Below are 15653 nucleotides of genomic sequence, written 5' to 3'. Positions count from 1 at the left end.
AGCCTACAGATTGGGAAAGGATCTTTACTAACACTATATCTGACAGAGGACTAATATCCAGTATATATAAAGAACTAAAGAAGTTAAACAGCAAAAAAATCAAGTAATCCAATTAAAAAATGGAGTACAGAGCTAAACAGAGAATTCTCAATAGAGGAATATCGAATTGCAGATAAACACTTAAAAATGCTCAACCTCATTAGCCATCAGGAAAATGCAAATCAAGACAACCCTAAGATTTCACCTTATACACATTAGAATGGCAAAGATCAAAAACTCAAGAGACAACACATGCTGGAGAGGTTGTGGAGAAAGGGGAACCCTCCTCCACTGTTGGTGGGAATGTAAACTTGTACAACTACTCTGGAAATCAATCTGGCGCTTTCTCAGGCAACTAGGAACAGTGCTTCCTCAAGATCCAGCTATACCACTCCTAGGCATATACCCAAAAGAGTCTCAAGTACATAATAATGACATTTGTTCAACCATGTTTGTAGCAGCCTTATTTGTAATAGCCAGAAGCTGGAAACAGCCCAGATGCCCCTCAGTGGAGGAATGGATGCACAAATTGTGGTATATCTACACAATGGAATATTACTCAGCAATAAAAAACAAGGAAATCATGAAATTTGCAAGTATATGGTGGGATCTGGAAAAGATCATCCTGAGTGAGCTATCCCTGAAGCAGAAAGATGCACACGGTATATACTCACTCATATAGACATATAATATAGGATAAACCTACTAAAATCTGTACACCTAAAGAAACTAATTAAAAGGGAGGACTTTTACTAAAATGCTCAATTCCTATCCAGAAAGGCAAAGAGGATAGACATCAGAAGAAGGAGAAAAGAGGGACCAAGTCAGGAGCCTGACACAGAGGACCTCTGAAAGGCTCTGCCCTGCAGACTATAAATGCAGATGCTGAGACTAATGGCCAACTGTTGGGCAGAGTGCAGGGAATCTTATGAAAGAAGTGGGAAACAGTAAGATCTGGAGACGACAGGAACTCCACAAGAACAACAGAACCGAAAAATCTGAGCACAGGGGTCTTTCCAGAGACTGATACTCCAACCAAGGACTGTGCATGGAGATAACCTAAGACCCCTGCACAGACGTAGCCCATGGTAATTCAGTATCCAAGTTGGTTCCATTGTAATAGGAACAGAGACTGTCTGTGACATGAACTGATTGGCCTGCTCTTTAATTACCTCCCCCTGAGGAGGAAGCAGCATTACCAGGCCACAGAAGAAGACAATGCAGCCACTCCTGATGAGACCTAATTGACTAGGATCAGAAGGAAGGAAAAGAAGTCCTCCCCTATCAGTGGACTTGGGGAGGGGCATGCATGCAGAGGGTGGAGGAAGGGAGGGATTGGGACAGGAGGAGGGAGGGAACCACAAGGGTGATACAAAATGAATAAAGTGTAATTAATTAATAAATAATTAAAAAAACTGGAAAAAGAAAAGGCAATTATTCTTATAATCCATTCATGCAAAGGAAACGTGTCTCTGCCCCAGCGCAGGCCACACTGTGTGCTGACTCCAGAAGCTGATGTGTGATTTCTCAAGGTAAATGAGACTCCATAGGCCATCTGCTACTGAGCAATTGGTGGTTCTGCAGTGGTCCTGCTTCCTGGGGCTTTCCATCAAGCTGTCCCAACCATTGGCTATATTTTATTTTGTTGTATTTGAATTTGTTTTTTGAGTCAAGGTCTTGCTATGTATATCTCATGAGCCTAGTTCTCTCTCTGTAGCTCAGGCTGGACTGGCTTTGAACTCATGGAAATTCTCTTGCCCCAGCCTCCCAGCACATGCCAACTTAATTTTGTAACAAAGAGATATTTGGTACCAAAAGAGTATGGCCATTTATTTGGGAGTTATTTATGTAACCATTTTGAAGGAATTAAAAAAAAATCAAGCTTTTAAAAGTAATTTTCAAAAGACACTCATCTCTTTGTAAATGTAGAATAGTTTTAGAGTAACAGCAAGGAACATTTGCTCTATAAGAATAATCTCACCTTTGAGTATGTCATGCCTTTTTTTCTAAGGAGCTATCATGCCTTAAAGGTGAAAATGACAAACCCCATTTATAGCTCATTCTTTCTCATTACTTCTCACCGTGGAAGGTAAGAGAAGTCTTCTGATTTCACTAGGGAGTTGAAAAAAAAATCTGATCTCTTCTTCATTAACAGGTACGGTGACAAACAGGTTAAAAATAACCCCTGTAAAATCCTACTACTGCACATACTCATCGCCTACTATGGAAAAGTCTGCAACATACTGCTTGAAGAAATGTTTTCTCACTCGCTTCGAATGTACTTGACATTCAATTCCCTTGAGTGGGCTCTTGTTTCTGCCATCTCAAACACAGATTAAAGAAGGAAGTAATAAGTCTCCAGATTTATACCTTATTGTATTAACGGGATGCCTCCTGGTTAACCTTTCTCTTGTAGGTAAAGACTGTCCCTAGAACATTACATCATGGTAAATAATAATAAAAAATAATAATAATAAGAGGAAGGGATTAAATGCAAAAGAAGAGTCAGAAATTTTGTAATAAAATTACAAAATAAAAGGAAAATGTTATTAATGAAAGAACCTGGAGACTAAACTGTAGCAGGAGGAAACCAACAGGGAGGAAATAACAGGAAAACATGCGAAAGACGCATCTCATATATGATCAGAACACTGCACTAAAGTGTCCAAAAATCAAATTATAATCCTCCAGCAGAGGCTCTGGCAAGGGTACGTCAGTGTAGAATACATGTTCTTTCCTTTTCTCATCTGTTTACACTCTCTCTGAGTCACTTCTGTAAAAGCCATGGATGGACTTTATTCTCCCCTATCAGCATCACTGCCTTCTGACCTACTGCCACTGGGGCTGCTGGACCCTGAGCAAGCTCTTTCAGGCAAACCCGAATATGATAATGTCACCCAGTTCCTTTCATTGTTCCTTTTGCTGGTTATCTCAAGACTCTGCTTACACGTGGTTCTCACACCTGATCCCTGAATAGCGGAAACCCCTTATTTATGTGGTGCGTGGGTCTCCTACACGGTAGTGACCTACCAAGTGGTTCAGCCAGGTGCCCGGCCTTTCCCTGTGTTGGCTAAGTGCCTAGAGATGCAGCTTCCACTAGAATGACTCACCTCGCCCTAACACCTCGGTGTTTTTATATTCTTTATTCAGACAGTGATCTTCTCAGTGGAGAAGTACCATAAGCTGCCAAATCACCATCTTTGTCCTAGCTGAAATTAATTGCTTCACCAAATTAGTAATTTCAAGAGTACGCAGACCCAGCAGAGTCCGTGATCTTCAGCTGTCAATTTGGGGATTTTCTGAACTGTAGCTAGCGGACAGTGGCTTTCCCACACGATAGGGTTTGAGACAATCTCATGTGTTTGTTCTAGCTGCCCCACACTCAGCAAAGAGGCTTCTTTGGGGAGCAGCTCCTGCTCCTGTCTGGGCTGCAAGACGCATTTTGCTATTATTATTGTTCTCTTGCTGTGCTGCGGGGGAAACATCTGCCTTCTCTTGCTGCCATCCATCATTGCGTTCTTTAGCAGCCCTGCACTCACAACGCCAGCATCTAGGGCATTATAGCCCTGGATGCCTTCTGCAGAAAACAAGCATTAAAGGCAGAACTTCATCAGAACAGAGATTCCTCCTTGTCTCAATAATTGCCTGGAGGAACAAAGACACTTCTAACTCATCTTAATCATTTTTAAGAATCCACTTATTTTTGTTTCTCCCTTTCTCCCTCACCCTCCCTCCTCCTTTCTCTCTCACTGTAAATTAGACATATACTTTATTTATTACTTTCCTTGTTGCTTTCTTCTATTATTTTTGTTGGCGATTATTGCGTGCAGATATGCACGCCACTGAACGTGTGGAGGTTAACAGACAAGTCTGTGCAGCCCGTCGCTTCTTCCCCCTCCAGGAGGGCCCCAGGGATAAAATGCAGGTCACTAAGCTTGCATGGCAATCACTGTTACCTGCTGATCCATCTTGCCAACCCTTGATGATTCTTTTTAAATTGGGATAATTTTATACAACTGAAATACATATATCTCTATTTTAACAAATATGCACATCTCTGCCAAATATACTTTCTCAAGGTCATCATTACTTCATAACATAGATGTCACTCTAGTTTAATTCATAAAAAAAGAACTACATGTCAGTGTGAAACAGTAGTTACCTGAGTTAAGTGTTAACAAGCTAAAGCAAGCTTGTAGTTTCTGGAGATACAGAAACTCAAATATAAAGCCTTGTGCTTTAAAGGTTCTTTAAAGTTTCTTTAAAGCACAGTAAATGCCTTACCTCTGAGCTACCGGACAGCCCTTCAGATCTGTGGTTTCTGTTTCACCTTTTTTCTTAAGCCAATACATTTTTTATATAATTTATTTTTTATGTTTATTGATGGTTTGCTTGCATGTCTGTTTGAAGATGTCAGAAGCTCTAGAACTGGAGCTGCAGGTGTGAGCTGCCATATGGGTGCTGGGAATTGAACCTTGGTCCTCTGGAAGAGCATCCAGTTCTCTTAACCACTGTGCCATCTCTTGAGCGTCCCCCCGCCCCCTGATTTGTGGTTTCTAATCTTCCTCTAAGTTTAAGTTTAATCCTATGAAATTGCCACCTGATAGTCTAGGGTCAGATGGAAGGGGAGGAGGACCTCTCCTATCAATGGATTGGGGGAAGGGCATGAGAGGAAAGAGGGGGAGAACATGGAGTTGGGAGGGGATGAGGGAGAGGACTCCAGCTGGGATACAGAGTAAATAAATTGTAATAAATAAAAAAAGAAATAAAAAAAAAGAATTTCCACCCTTTTGTGTGGGCAAGATTTGGAGGCTGTTTCCGCATGACCAAGACATTGTGGACCTCTCTATTGCTAGCAATGCAGCTATAATGGGGTAGACTGCTGATGGGGAACTGTCACCCACAATACTGGGCTCCTGTTGCTTCACCCGCACTCCAGTCTCATACACACACACACACACACACACTTCTGAGTTCAGTGACACTTGTGAATTGTTGAGGATATGGCTGTCATTTAGGGGCAGACTTGCATGTGGCCCAGCTAGCCTCTCTCAAGGCTGAGCCACCACTCCATCTGCCCACTTGAGCTCCTCATTCCTAACTTAACTCTCAAACACAACAAGCAGAGATGGGTGGGAGGGAGGAGAGATAAGGGATGGTCAGAGGAACAAAGAATCAATGTACCCCACAGGGCTGAGGGTCAACAGCTGCACATCGGTATAGCTGAGTACAGGAGGGTTGTCTGGAGATACACACCCCCCTTCTTTCCTGAGCAAGGAGAAGTTCTCAAGCCCTTATTCAGGAACAGAAGCAGCAGCTGCCCTGGAGCCCTCAAAGACTAGGGCTGATCACGGAGGACTTGAGAGGTATACACAGACGCATGTCTGGGCGTCAGAGGGGCGTCCCTACTTAGCGCCTGCCGTTGCACTATGACTCCTGAAACTTAGCTAAAATCTAGACAAACGAGAGAGGGCAAACCAGAGTTGAACAGAATTAACGCTTAGTGGGCAATGAGAAAAAATAGTTAAGAAGGACTACAGAAGACTTTAAAAAAGCTTTACCTTTCTGATACCTCAGTTTGCGAATGAAATTCATAACTCTGCTGTGTTTGCATAAGTGATTTCTGGAAGGACACAGACATTACTAGCATAGTCAGCAACTCCAGGGAAAGAGAATAGAACAGAACGGAATAGAATACAACAGGAAAGAAGAGAATTCTATTATAGAGGGAAAGGCCTGGCTGTTGTTTATATTCTTTTACTCATTGATCTTCTCACCAACTAAAACGGTCACTTTTTAAATCAATCCACATCTTTAAACTGTTTGGAACACACGGAGTTCATTCACTATTATGTTCATGTACAAAAAGCTTCCTGATCCCACACCACGGACATCAAACACTCGGCAGAGCCACATCACCACTCCTTTACTCATACCCATAGGAACGTCACTTTTAGCTTTTGAATTTCATGTGCAGTTATCTGTAATAAAACAAACAAGATAGTAAAAAGCTGCATAAAGTAGAATGCAAATGGACAGTAGAAGAAATGAATATGAGCAACTATGTGAATGAACTTTAAAATGGATCTAAAATTATGCAGCTGTAACAGTGGTTTCTTCATTTCTCTCTCTTTTTACCTTTTGATTGTTCATACAAATAATAAAGTTATAACTGCAGTTTATTTCTGATTTTTTTGGGTTATCCATTGGAATTATACACGGAACAATGAATGCTCGTGAAGCTTCTAGAACCATGTAGGAGAAAACATGTAAGTATCACATCTTTTTTTCCAGGCAGATTATTTGGTGAGGTATTTAGTTGTGGGAATGTGGGCCAAAGTGCCACAAGCAGCACTTGGCTCCTCTCTGGTGATATGTGGCATGGCCACAGAGACACACTCAGAGGTGACAGGGAAGATGATCCTTTCCACACTGTCACCAGGCTTCCAGCAGGCTTTTCATTACCTTTGTGACATAACTTTGTGACTATATTGTAAAGGACAAAGTTCTCATTTGAGACAAATGTGTACCAAGAAAACAGATTTCAGGAGAGTGAAGACTATCCAGAAGGTTTGAAATCAAAGTGAGGCTCTGCCACTTTCCTAAATATATTAAAGAGGTGGCTGGGGGTACAGCTCAGTGAGTAAGGCACTTATCAAGCAAGCATGAGGACGAGAGTTCAAATCCTCAGCACTCATGTAAAGCAGGATAGGGTGTTATGTCTGTAATCCCAGAGCTCCTACAGCAAGATATGAGGAAACAAGAGAACCCACTGTAGCTCACAGGCTAGATACTCTGGTACACTCCACAGAGAACAACAAGGAGACCCTGTCTCAAGCAAGATAGAAAACTAGGAACAACATTCAAGGCTGTCCCGACCTTCACCTTGGTTCTGAGTTCATGGAGCTTCTGTTTATGTGTAAGGGATCTCAGGCACCGGATGATGCTCTTTGTCCTTCCCTGCGGCTCTCCTACCACTCAATTTCCATTGTATTCATAGAGAATGCAACACAGGCATATTTAATTTGATGTTTGTTTTTCATGCAAATGTGATAAAATAAGACTGAAGGGCTCAGGTAAATGGATTAAGACTGCCTTTAAGACTCATGTCTGGGTTTAGAAGAAACATAGTCCACTGTATAAATACCATCACAGAAAGAAGAGAAGGGATGTGGCAGAGGGGGAAGAATATGATGGATGGATAAAGGAAGGAGAACAAAGAAAAAAGAACTGGCGAGAGAGAGAAAAAAGAAAGGAGGGAGGGAAGGAGAGAAGAATGGAGAGAAATGAATTGGAAGAAGGACCTGTCATGTGTAGACATAGTAGCAGTTTTCCCACACTCAGTCACTTCTCAAGCCTCATTTTAGGGGTCTTTTCTGAGACTGATTCTCCAACCAAGGACCATGAATGGAGATAGCCTAGAATCCCTGTCAGACATAGCCCATAGTAGCTCAGTATCCAAATGGGATTCCCTAGTAAGGGGAACAGGGACTGTCTCTGACATGAACTCAGTGGCTGTCTCTTTGACCTTCCCCCTCCCTCCGTGGGATGAGCAGCCTAGCTAGGCCACAGAGGAGGACATTGCAGCCAGCCCTGATGAGACCTGATATGTTAGGATCAGATGGAAGGGGAGGAGGACCTCCCTATCAGTGGACTTAGAGAGGGGCAGAAAGGAGATGAGGGAGGGAGAGTGGGATTGGGAGGGAATGAGGGAGAGGGCTACAGCTGGGACACAAAGTAAATAAACTGTAATTAATGTAAAAAAAATTAAATTTAAAAAATTTATTACAATTTATTTAATTTATATCCCAGCTGTAGCCCCCTCCCTTGCCCCCTCCCATCCCCACCATCCCTCCCTCTTCTTCTCCCATGTCCCTCTCCCAGTCCACTGATAGGAGTGGTCCTCCTCTCCTTCCACCTGATCCTAGCTATCAGGTCTCATCAGGACTGACTGCATTGTCTTCCTCTAGGGCCTGGTAAGGCTGCTCCCCACTGTCAGGTGGGAGGGTGATCAAAGAGCCAGCTACTGAGTTCATGTCAGAGACAGCCTCTGTTCCCCTTACTAGGGAACCCACTTGGACACTGAGCTGCCATGGGGCACTTCTGTGCAGGGGTTCTAGGTTATCTCCATGCATGGTCCTTGGTTGGAGTACCAGTCTCAGAAAAGACCCCTGGGCCCAAATATTTTTGTTCTGTTGCTCTCCTTGTGCAGCTCCTGTCCCCTCCAGGTCTTTCTATCTCCCTCTTCTTTCATAAGATTCCCTGCACTCTGCCCAAATTTTGGCTATGGGTCTCTACATCTGCTTTGATACCCTGCTGGGTAGAGTCTTTCAGAGGCCCTCTGTGGTAGGCTCCTGTCCTATTCCCTGTTATCTCCCTCTTCTGATATCTGTCCTGATTGCCTTTCTGAACAAGGACTGATCATCTTTTCTGGGGTTCTCCTTCTTGCTTAGCTTCTTTAGGTGTACAGATTTTAGTATGTTTATCCTATATTATATTTCTAATATCCACTTATGAGTGAGTATATACCAGGTAAATCTTTCTGTTTCTGGATTACTCAGGATGATCTTCTTTACTTCCAACCATTTGCCTGCAAATTTCATGATTTCCTTGTTTGTAATTGCTGAATAGTATTTCATTGTGTAAATGTACCACAATACTTCAATCCACCATTCCACTGACGGACACTAAATCTGTCAGAAGAAAAAGTGGGGAAGAGCCTAGAGCTCATTGGCACAGGAGACAACTTCATGAACAGAACACCAACAGCACAGGCTCTAAGATCAACAATCAATAAATGGGACCTCATAAAACCGAAAATCTTCTGTAAAGCAAAGGACACCATTATCAGAACAAAATGACTGCCTACAGACTGGGAAAGGATCTTCTTCAGTCCTATATCTGACAGAGGGCTAATATCCAGAATATATAAAGAACTCAAGAAGATAAAAAGCAGCAAATCAAGCAATTCAATTTAAAAAATGGGGTACAGAGCTAAATAGAGAATTCTCAATAGAGGAATATCGAATGGCAGAGAAACACTTCAAAGAAATGTTCAGTGTCCTTAGTCATCAGGGAAATGCAAATCAAACGACCCTGAGATTTCACCTTATACCCATAAGAATGGCTAAGATCAAAAACTCAAGTGACCACACATGCTGGAGAGGATGTGGAGAAATGGGAACCCTCCTCCATTGCTGTTGGGAATGTAAACTTATACAACCACTTTGGAAATCAATCTGGCGCTTTCTCAGACAACTAGGAATAGTGCTTCCTCAAGACCCAGCTATACCACTCCTAGGCATATATCCAAAAGAGGCTCAAGTATACAACAAGGACATTTGCTCAACCGTGTTTGTAGTACCTCTACTCATAATAGCCAGAATCTGGAAACAACTCCATTCCTCATTTTGTTGCAAGCAATGGAGGTCATGGAAAGAAGAGAGCTCTTTATTTTTCCCAGGGTTCCAAGTTAGCAAGCCAGACTGGCTTGATCTCAGAGACTGGGCCACTTGTAATTTAACAAAATGCCTTCTCAAATAGGAGTGTAATAGTCTGTGTGTTTTTTTTTTAGGAAAGGAATGAATGAATGAATGAATGAATGAATGAATAAAGTAAAAGGGTTGTGCCAGTCAAGTAGAACTAAACTCATTTGGAAGCATGTCTGGCAGAAGTGCATGGTTCTGTGAGGCTAAAACGAGGTAAGTGTCAGGAAGAGTGGAAAAATCATAGCTTAAATAAAAGAGACATAAAATCCATAATTTTGGCCAGGAAATATCATATCCAATCAATCATGAAAATGGTTGAAGCAAAATCAATCATATTTCATTGATTTAAGAAAAAACAACACATTTTGAATCACATAAAAGTCACATTCTGTATTTGTCAAGAAAACTGAAGACTGTGAGTTAACCAGGCAGAAATAAGCTTTCCTTAAAATAAGCAAATCATTTGCTAACATCTATATTAATGGAATACAAAAAAGATTAATGTTGAAAGAAAAGCAAGAATTTTTCTTGGTCAAACATGGTACTTAAAACTGTTTTATTTTTGCCTTTTCTTAATACAATTTTCCATTTATTTTAAGACATTGGTATTTGGATTTTTCCTAGAACAGAGGATCCCATTTGGCTCATTGTTTTCTTAATTAATATGCAAGACACTACGAGTCTGTCCAGGTTAGTAATATTTTATTCTGTTTTACATTAGTTAGACTCATATCTCTTTCTAGACAAGAGTCCCTTCCACACTACGAAAGCTCCAACACTGCATTTGTCATCTTCAGCTTTCAATCTGAGGGTCACTTTCTCCAGAAAAATCCTGCTGGGGCATGGGGCCTCTTTTGGGTCCTGTACTATTAAATTTAAAGGCTTCTGTCAAAAATTTGTAACTTCTGAACAACATGTCTCTAAACCACTACTGAACAATTAACTACTTGAGGGAAATGCAATTTAAAAAAATTCTACTTAAGTAATTACTGCTAATGATTTGTGGGAGTACAGCATGCGAACTGATTGTTCCACTGAAGTTCAAAATATTTGTGACAACAGTCAAAATAAACACCAGACAGAGTGTTCTCATAGGCTGACATTCCAGGGTAAGAGTGGCATTCACTCTCTCCACTTGAGTCCTGCTTCGGTTTTCACTTCAGGTTTAAAGTTTAGCACTCTTTTAAAAAGCTCTTCTCTATTCACATAGTCATAGGCTGCATTACAGAAAGCCACATACTCTTCCAAACAGCTCAAGACTGACAGACCTGGTCTATGGTCAGCAAAAAAAGTAACACAGAGCCAACAAATTTAGAGGTCAAACTATATACAAAAGTTTCTGTAGACTGAATCTAAGTTTGTTACTTCTTTGTCCTCAAAATCCCATGGAATTTATACCTAAAAGCCTTCTGGACCATAATTAATAAGGAGAACTAATATGAGAAACTATTTCAAGTTCTGGTGAAGCCATTTGTCACTTCAGGTAAGACATTTCCGATACATGGTGGCTAATATTGTCAGCTTGACACAGATGGAAAGAGGGAACCTTCGCTGAAGAACTGCCTGTGCGAGAATGGCCTGCAGGACAGTTATGATTACTCACTGATGTATGGGCCCAGCCCACTGTCGGCAGTACCATCCCCTAGGCTGCTGGCCACTCTATGGAAGGCAGCTGAACATGAACCTGGAAGCAGGCCTGTAAGCCGTGTCCTTCCGTGGCTTCCTGCCCTGAGTTTCCTCCATGATGAGCCTAGAAGTGAAAACTTAAATAAGCCCTTTCTTGCCTGATCTTTGGTCACCTCCCCCTGAGAGGGGGAGCAGCCTTACCAGGCCACAGAGGAAGCCAGTGCAGCCACTCCTGATGAGACCTGATAGACTAGGATCAGAAGGAAGGGGAGGAGGACCTCCCCTATCAGTGGACTGGGGGGAGGGGCATGGGTAGAGAAGGGGGAGGGAGGAGAGGAGAGAGGGAGCTACAGCTGGGATACAAAATGAATAAACTGTAATGAATAATAATAATAATAATAAAGCCCTTTCTTCCTCCAAGTTGCTTTTGAGCATGGTGGTTACTACAGCAACAGAAAAGTAAATGTAAACTAGTAATAATAAAGGAACGTCTCATGAAACCAAAATGCATCCAGACACACTCAAGGGTTTGGAGAACACTTACATTCAATTTTAAGGGTGAAACAATGTAGGTATTGTTTCTGGCACACAAGCCACAGTTAACCGTTCTCACCAATACATTAGCACCGAACAGCAGCTGAATTTCCAGTCATTGATCCTCCAAGGAGAGAAAGTTTTTAATTGAACAAAGTCAGCATCATTTCACGACTCAACACTGAACGCATTCCTGTAACTTACCATATATTGGGATTTAATTCCAGTTGGTGGTAGGAGTCAAAGTCATCGCGGAGGATCACGCTGTCACTGTGTATTTCGGCTGCGAGAGAAAGGGAGCCTTTAGAGAGGAATTACGTGACTGAGGGGATTTAGCTGAGTGTCAACATGCTGCATCTGTAAAGACTACTCGTATTTTAAATCAAAGCTGCCTTTTAAATACGCCGTTTCGTAACTGTAATCGCTCTGTCTGCTAATGCTGAGGGCGAAGGCTCTACTGTTTAGACAGCTTGAAGTCTGAAGCCTGAACCCCCCCAAAGCGAAACTATTGAATGGTCACAAGCAGGAAGGCCAGAGTGAAGAGAGGCCTCCCAGAGCTTGTCCACGTCTACCGAGACACAGCCTGGGCAAACCTGCACCTGCCCACTGAAGCCTGGAACAGTGGCACGTTCTGGCTAGTCACTGTAGCCAAAACAGCTACCATTTACTCCTCTGACCCATTTTCTCTTGTCCTTTCTGTCAACGCTGTTGCTGCTGGTTTGATTTTAGGATTCCCCACATTTACTCATTATTCATCTAGTGTACCCTGAATTGCACTTTGTTTTCCATCAGAATGGCATGGAAAACAATATCGGTAAATATAACTAATATTTATGTATAACTGCAGAGTCAATTTAAAAATCAGGGAAATCTGCGATGCCAGTGTATATAGTGATTATGGTATCGCTACCTTGCAGCTGTATTCAGCACCTATTTTAAAGCATTAGTATTTTGGGCACGCCAAAGATCAGTTTCAGACAGTGTAGAGTGCCTACCTACTCTGAAAAGAGGGTTGGCAAAGACAAAAATGATTTCATGGTCAGCTACAATGTAAGTGTGTTCCAAGTGTGAAAAGAGAAATTAATTACTGCTTTAATAACATTCTCATCAGAGTTTTTGAGGCTTGCCCAGGAAATTTTGGGTAATATGAATCCTCTGGGTTTGTTTTTTTTCCTTACAATTTTGTTTGATCTAATTAGTTTTCAGAAAAATTAAAATCATGTCACTTGAGTAACAGAGACCCTTAACAATTTTTATATTTTTCAAATTTGGTTATTTTCTGCTTTTTAGGGGCTTAGTCACGTCTTTCTCTGAACTCGCTGGGTAATTAAAATCTCCTCCAGTATCAGAGAGGATGATTTCAGATTCTCTTTGGTGACATCCCACCTGTGGCAGTCCGCACCCCCTGAATTCCAGGTATGCCAGCAGGCAAGCATATAATGAACTGTGGAAGCCAGCAAGTCAGCACGGACTCGGGGGCCCTGACTGTTCCTCTACGAAGCCCGAGGCGCGAGAACAGGGGGAGAGGAGCTACCCACCGGAGAGAAGCCAGTGGCAGACTCTGAGCGTGGGGGTGATTTAATGATTCCTCTGAGCACTTGGATGCAGTGTCTGACATGCCTACGGGGTACAGCTCTCTGAGGCTGCAGCTTGGCCAAGACTCTGCTGCACTGCTGCCGTCACCAGCCTGTCGCGGCTGCCAGGAGGCATGCTTCTAAGCAGTTGTGTTCATCTGCTAAGAGGAGCCCCGAGCTGTAGCATTACATAAAAGCAAGGCTTCTCAAGGCAGATTTTTCCAAAGAGAAAAATAAATTAATTGGGTTTGTAGGTTGAAAGGAAAAGCCCAAGAGACAAATAATGGACCTATCTGAGGCCCCACTGTGAGACGCATGGAAGTACTGGGATCAGTGAAGATGATTCCTTTCCCTCTTATTAAACTGCAGAGGGTAGGGAATTGCTTTGCTGACACAACATGCTAAATTTAACCCTTAATGGTTACTTGTTTCCTAGAGACAACCCCTTCCGTGGATAAAAACATTTTGTACCTATTTAACACCAGACACACCATACCTTTCACTGCATGGCTTGAAATTTCACTTAATCTACATACCAACCCAGTGAATTAGGAACTGTTCTTGAGTCTGTTTCACATGCGGGCACAGGCAGGCTACTTGATCAACGTCATAACGTCAAGCAAGCGGTGAAGAGAAGATCAACGTGGGCAGTTTGGCTTCAGGACCTGTGCCTTCAGCCATCCACAACCTCGCTATAAGTAGCTGGGGCCACAGAGTACATCGCGCCAATCACGCCGTTAGGAAATCACGGTGTCTTTTTAAAAAGTATGAAATCACTTAACAGCTTCCCTTTAATGTTAGAAGAAATGATTGAATGGCCTCTCTTTTGCAACCTAAGAATCTGAGCAGAAATCTTAAATTTAAAATGACTCGAGTTTATCCACACCGGTGGCTTTTGCCTCTGAACCCTGACGTGACGGGCAGCAGAAACTCGGCCTTTGGACACTGACCAGGATTCTAAGAGGGCACTGACATATGGGACTCATTGAGGGGCAGTGCGGTGCCCCGGAGGCTCTCTGCTCCAGCACAGTCGATGAAGGCCAGCGACCCAGTCAGCTGAGAGTTTCCACCTCACAGCGCGTGCTCACACAGCCAGGAGAGGATGGGGAGATTCTTACACACTTACCGAGGTGCGAGTGAGCTGAGGCTTCTGTGGGAGCTGGAACAAAAGAAGAACAGAGAGGAAAAATGACTAAGTTGTTACAAAAGCAAAATCCAGTGACAAGCAATCACAAATGCAGCTACAGAACTTAGTTCATGCAAAGTAAGTCACACAGCTAGGGATTTTTTGTTCTACAGGATTAAGAAGGGAAAAAACAACCAACAAACATCCTAAAACAAGATGGCCAACTCACTGTTGATTGTATTTAAAAGTCACGGATCCCCAGACAATGGATGGTCTGTCATTTTACAGGCTTAGTACCCTGTAAGCTCACAATATAAATGCAGTGTGACAGCTGACAGATATGCCAAGAGCTCACCTATCTCAGAGGGTAATAGAAACAAAGGCCCAGCCTGCTCTCCACACCCCAATAAAGGTCACTGTCAGGTGGGCACAACTGTAGTGGAGCGCTCTCTGTTCAGAGGGTGTGGGGGTGCGGCTGGGGGAGAAGAGAAGGATCCTCAGGCCAGGCTAACTAGGGAATGGGAGTGCTTGGACAGGTTGATGAAGAAGACGCTTTCCCGGCTGAGTTTTCAAATCCTAGCAGAGGGCGGCAGGCAGAGATAAGACAGGGAAAAATGGCCTGTGGAGGAGCCCACATACAGCATGACCTGGTGAAAATGTCAAGAAGAAGGGGTAGGAAGACGAAACGCTGGTGCATGGGATCGTGGGACTGAAAGCGAAGGCCATTTGGATCTTCTGAACATCTATGAGTGAAGGACAAAGGATGTGTGTTCAAATGCACATATCAAGGAGAGGAGGAAGAAGGATGGACACACAGGACCCTGCCCACGTCACACTGCTGATAGTTATTTTTTTCCCCACCCTACAATGATTTCCAAACTTGAGGGAAATGCCAATTTCCTACCGAAATGTGAGACTTCACGACACATGCTCAACAAAAGTCTTTTCTAACTTTCAAAGATGAATTTCAACTAGATATGAAAAATCCATTTCTCCCACGATGGGCAATAGCTCAGATATGCCAGACTAAGAATCCAGAATTAACCGCATTTTAAAAAGAGATTGGCATGTACCATACTGCTTCGGATTGACATGTAATGTGTTGTGGACATACTTGCTTTAAAAAGCAGATTCTATGGAGAGTAACATCAGCAAGTTTATTAGAGCCTTCTGTGGAAGTCTTACAAAGTGGAAGATAATATGCTTTAAGATTTTGTGTTTTGTGCTGATGCTTATTGGTTAAATTGCAAGGGTCCCACAGTGGCT

At 42.6% G+C, this 15653-nt stretch overlaps 1 protein-coding gene across 5 annotated transcripts in view; it reads right to left on the bottom strand.

The window, feature by feature from the left end:
* The window catches only part of Reln (reelin), a 439480-nt gene that overhangs the window by 236931 nt on the left and 186896 nt on the right, over positions 1–15653 (bottom strand). For all 5 annotated transcript variants that reach the window (XM_060373778.1, XM_060373779.1, XM_060373782.1 and 2 more), the window contains exons 5-6: positions 14388–14420; positions 11892–11970 (exon numbers count right to left, since the gene is read on the bottom strand). In XM_060373778.1, the coding sequence (XP_060229761.1) occupies positions 11892–11970; positions 14388–14420 (112 nt within the window). The remainder of the gene's footprint in view (positions 1–11891; positions 11971–14387; positions 14421–15653) is intronic.

Source organism: Meriones unguiculatus, chromosome 21 (assembly GCF_030254825.1).
Source record: "Meriones unguiculatus strain TT.TT164.6M chromosome 21, Bangor_MerUng_6.1, whole genome shotgun sequence".
NCBI lineage: Eukaryota > Metazoa > Chordata > Mammalia > Rodentia > Muridae > Meriones > Meriones unguiculatus.
Note: the sequence above shows the minus strand (reverse complement) of the source record. Positions and strands in the feature narration are given on the sequence as shown.